The 2,468-nt window shown below is 37.7% G+C and overlaps 1 protein-coding gene across 1 annotated transcript in view; it reads right to left on the bottom strand.

The window, feature by feature from the left end:
• Window positions 1–2,237, bottom strand: part of LOC131347439 (uncharacterized) — a 3,945-nt gene extending 1,708 nt beyond the window's left edge. Inside the window, exons 1-4 of the mRNA XM_058381481.1 lie at window positions 2,109–2,237; window positions 1,630–1,713; window positions 1,392–1,460; window positions 1–1,295 (exon numbers count right to left, since the gene is read on the bottom strand). The exon at window positions 1–1,295 is cut by the window's left edge and continues 644 nt beyond it. Coding sequence (XP_058237464.1) covers window positions 1–1,295; window positions 1,392–1,460; window positions 1,630–1,698 — 1,433 coding nt within the window. The 5' untranslated portion in view covers window positions 1,699–1,713; window positions 2,109–2,237. The remainder of the gene's footprint in view (window positions 1,296–1,391; window positions 1,461–1,629; window positions 1,714–2,108) is intronic.
• Window positions 2,238–2,468: the final 231 nt, after the last annotated feature.

The raw sequence follows: 2,468 nt of genomic DNA, 5'->3' as shown, positions 1-2,468 counted from the left end.
TTCTTGGTGGAAGCATCTTTGGATAAACTCTGAAAGTACTCTTCTTGCTTTTGGTCAAGAAACAAATGTAACATTTTCACATCCTCAGTAAAAGGAAGAACAAGTGGAGCATTCCACTTAACTTCTCTCTGAGTCCGGAGTGCATGTGATGATATCAGCTCGCTCCATCTTGCCATATACATTTCTGAAAAGTTGCGTGCTTTTTCTGCTCTTTCACTGTCTCGATCCATCATTGCTTGAAATGAAACCAAAGAAGCAATCTTCTGTAAACTATGACCAAGCTTTAATGCGAGGGATGGTCGTTGAAATGTGCACTTTTCTTCATCATAACCACTGGATTTTCGAACAGCTGTTATGACATACATAAAGTTAGCTGGGTCAATAAAATCCTCCATTTTACGCAAGGGTGTAACTTCCCTCGCTGTAATTAGTAATCTTCCAACTTCCCTCATTTTCTGTCGAATATATTCATGCTTGCTGATATCTGAGCCTACTCTGTTGTAAAAACACTCCCCCAATCTTCTGATATAGAAGTCCGAATTAATAGCAAGCAGCACACTGTCATAGGTCATATTACTTAACAGTTTCCACAGGCCAGCACTAGTTCCAGGAGGTGCAGGTCCCATGTAAGCATTTTGTGAGAGCACCCTGTTCTTTCCTGGTTTGGGATGGGATTTAACATTTTTACTCAGCTCACATCGTTTCATATGACACCAAAGATACTTCCTAGCAAAGAGTCCTTGACAGTTGGAGCAGTGCACAAAGGTTTTGGAGTCACAATCTTTTCTCGGCTTCTTACAAGGTACAAGATCACCTTTTCCAGACTGTACAACCTCTGCATTATGAGCAAAATTCCCTCTATTCCTTAAGTGATCTAGCAAGTTTTTCCTTTCTTTTGAACCTTTTGGAAAACTCAAAGCTTTCGCAACTTCTGACTCTGTGCTATGAACCTGCTCTAAATGTCTTGCCATTTTTGATAGTGGTTTGCTGCAAAACAAACAGTACTGTTTCTTGTCATACACTCTTGGTTTTTTAGATGTCTTTGAAATTCCTCTGACCAAAACCGAGCTTGACTGCCCAACTTCAGCTTCACTGTCAGCTATAGCACTGGACAGACCAGTAGTAGGACTGAGTGAAAGATTTTTTTTAGTTTCAGCTTTCTTTTTAGTACATGAAATTGTATGACTGCAGGCACTTGTATCTGAGCTACTATATGAAGACTCAGGGACATAGTCATCTTCACTGTTTTCCAAACTACTGATGGAACAGGCATCATGGCTGCTTACCTCATGAAGCTATAAAAAAACAATATAAACTTAAATTTGAACATTAATTAAAAGACTGCTGCAGACTTTAGTTATTTTATATTAAGACGTTACAATTTATTGTACCTGAGGAGTGCTTGTATCCACAGTATACAGTATACAGTATTGGTCACCAGCAAACATTTCATCTGCTACCTGCTTAAAAAGTTCAAAAATATATAATGAAATAAAAAGAATAAAATGTAATAAGATCTCAAAGGATTTCAGGTTTATAAAATAGTAATGTGAAATTGGTGTAAAAAATTATTTGCCCTTGGATGACATTTTGACATGTATAGCTAAAAAAACAAAGGTATCTTCTTGCCTGATTTAGGAGTGCAGATGCCTGCTGCTGATTATCTCCAGATTCTGGATTATGACTTTTTTCATCCATTACCCATTTTTTTACCTGAAACCAAAAATTCAGCCTAAAATTAGACCATGATAAGTGGCTAGAAAGCATAAATGTGTGCAAAATATTTTCCTAAACAAAGATGCTACAAAAAAATGATGACAAAGCAACTGTCTTCTGTGGATTTGGTGTATACGTATTTTTAGTCAAATACACTCCAATTAAAGAAGACATTTTAAGAAAAACATCTAACATTTTTAGAGTACACATATTGTGGGGACATTGTGTAACGTTTCATGTCTAAACACAATGTGGGGACCCAGTGGGGGATGGGCACTACTTCATCTGCTAGCTGAAATCAGTGCTTTTTAAACACTGGTAGAGTCCATTGTAGATTGTGGGGACTTGACGGTTACCGTATAAAAAAATGCATTAAAATGGCAGTTTCATACCTCTGTACTGAAAGCTGACTTATTCTCGGAATGCTGGGTGTAAAGGGGATCATCTCCAGAGGTGCTGGCTGATTCCACATGACCAGTGTCCACTTCTGTTCCACTGTTTGTCACCTGAAACAAACATAACCATCATTAATTAGCCAAAAATTAAAGAACTATCGGCAAACTAGTACTAATACGAACAGGGTAAAGTTGTATATGTATTTTTAGGCAAATACACTGCAATTAAAGAAGACATTTTAAGAGAAACATCTAACATTTTTAGAGTACACATATTGTGGGGACATTGTGTAACGTTTCATGTCTAAACACAATGTGGGGACCCAGTGGGGGATGGGCACTACTTCATCTGCTAGC

This window comes from Hemibagrus wyckioides, linkage group LG27 (genome assembly GCF_019097595.1).
Source record: "Hemibagrus wyckioides isolate EC202008001 linkage group LG27, SWU_Hwy_1.0, whole genome shotgun sequence".
In the NCBI taxonomy this organism is placed as follows: Eukaryota; Metazoa; Chordata; class Actinopteri; order Siluriformes; family Bagridae; genus Hemibagrus; species Hemibagrus wyckioides.
This window is presented reverse-complemented; position numbering and strand designations above follow the sequence as displayed.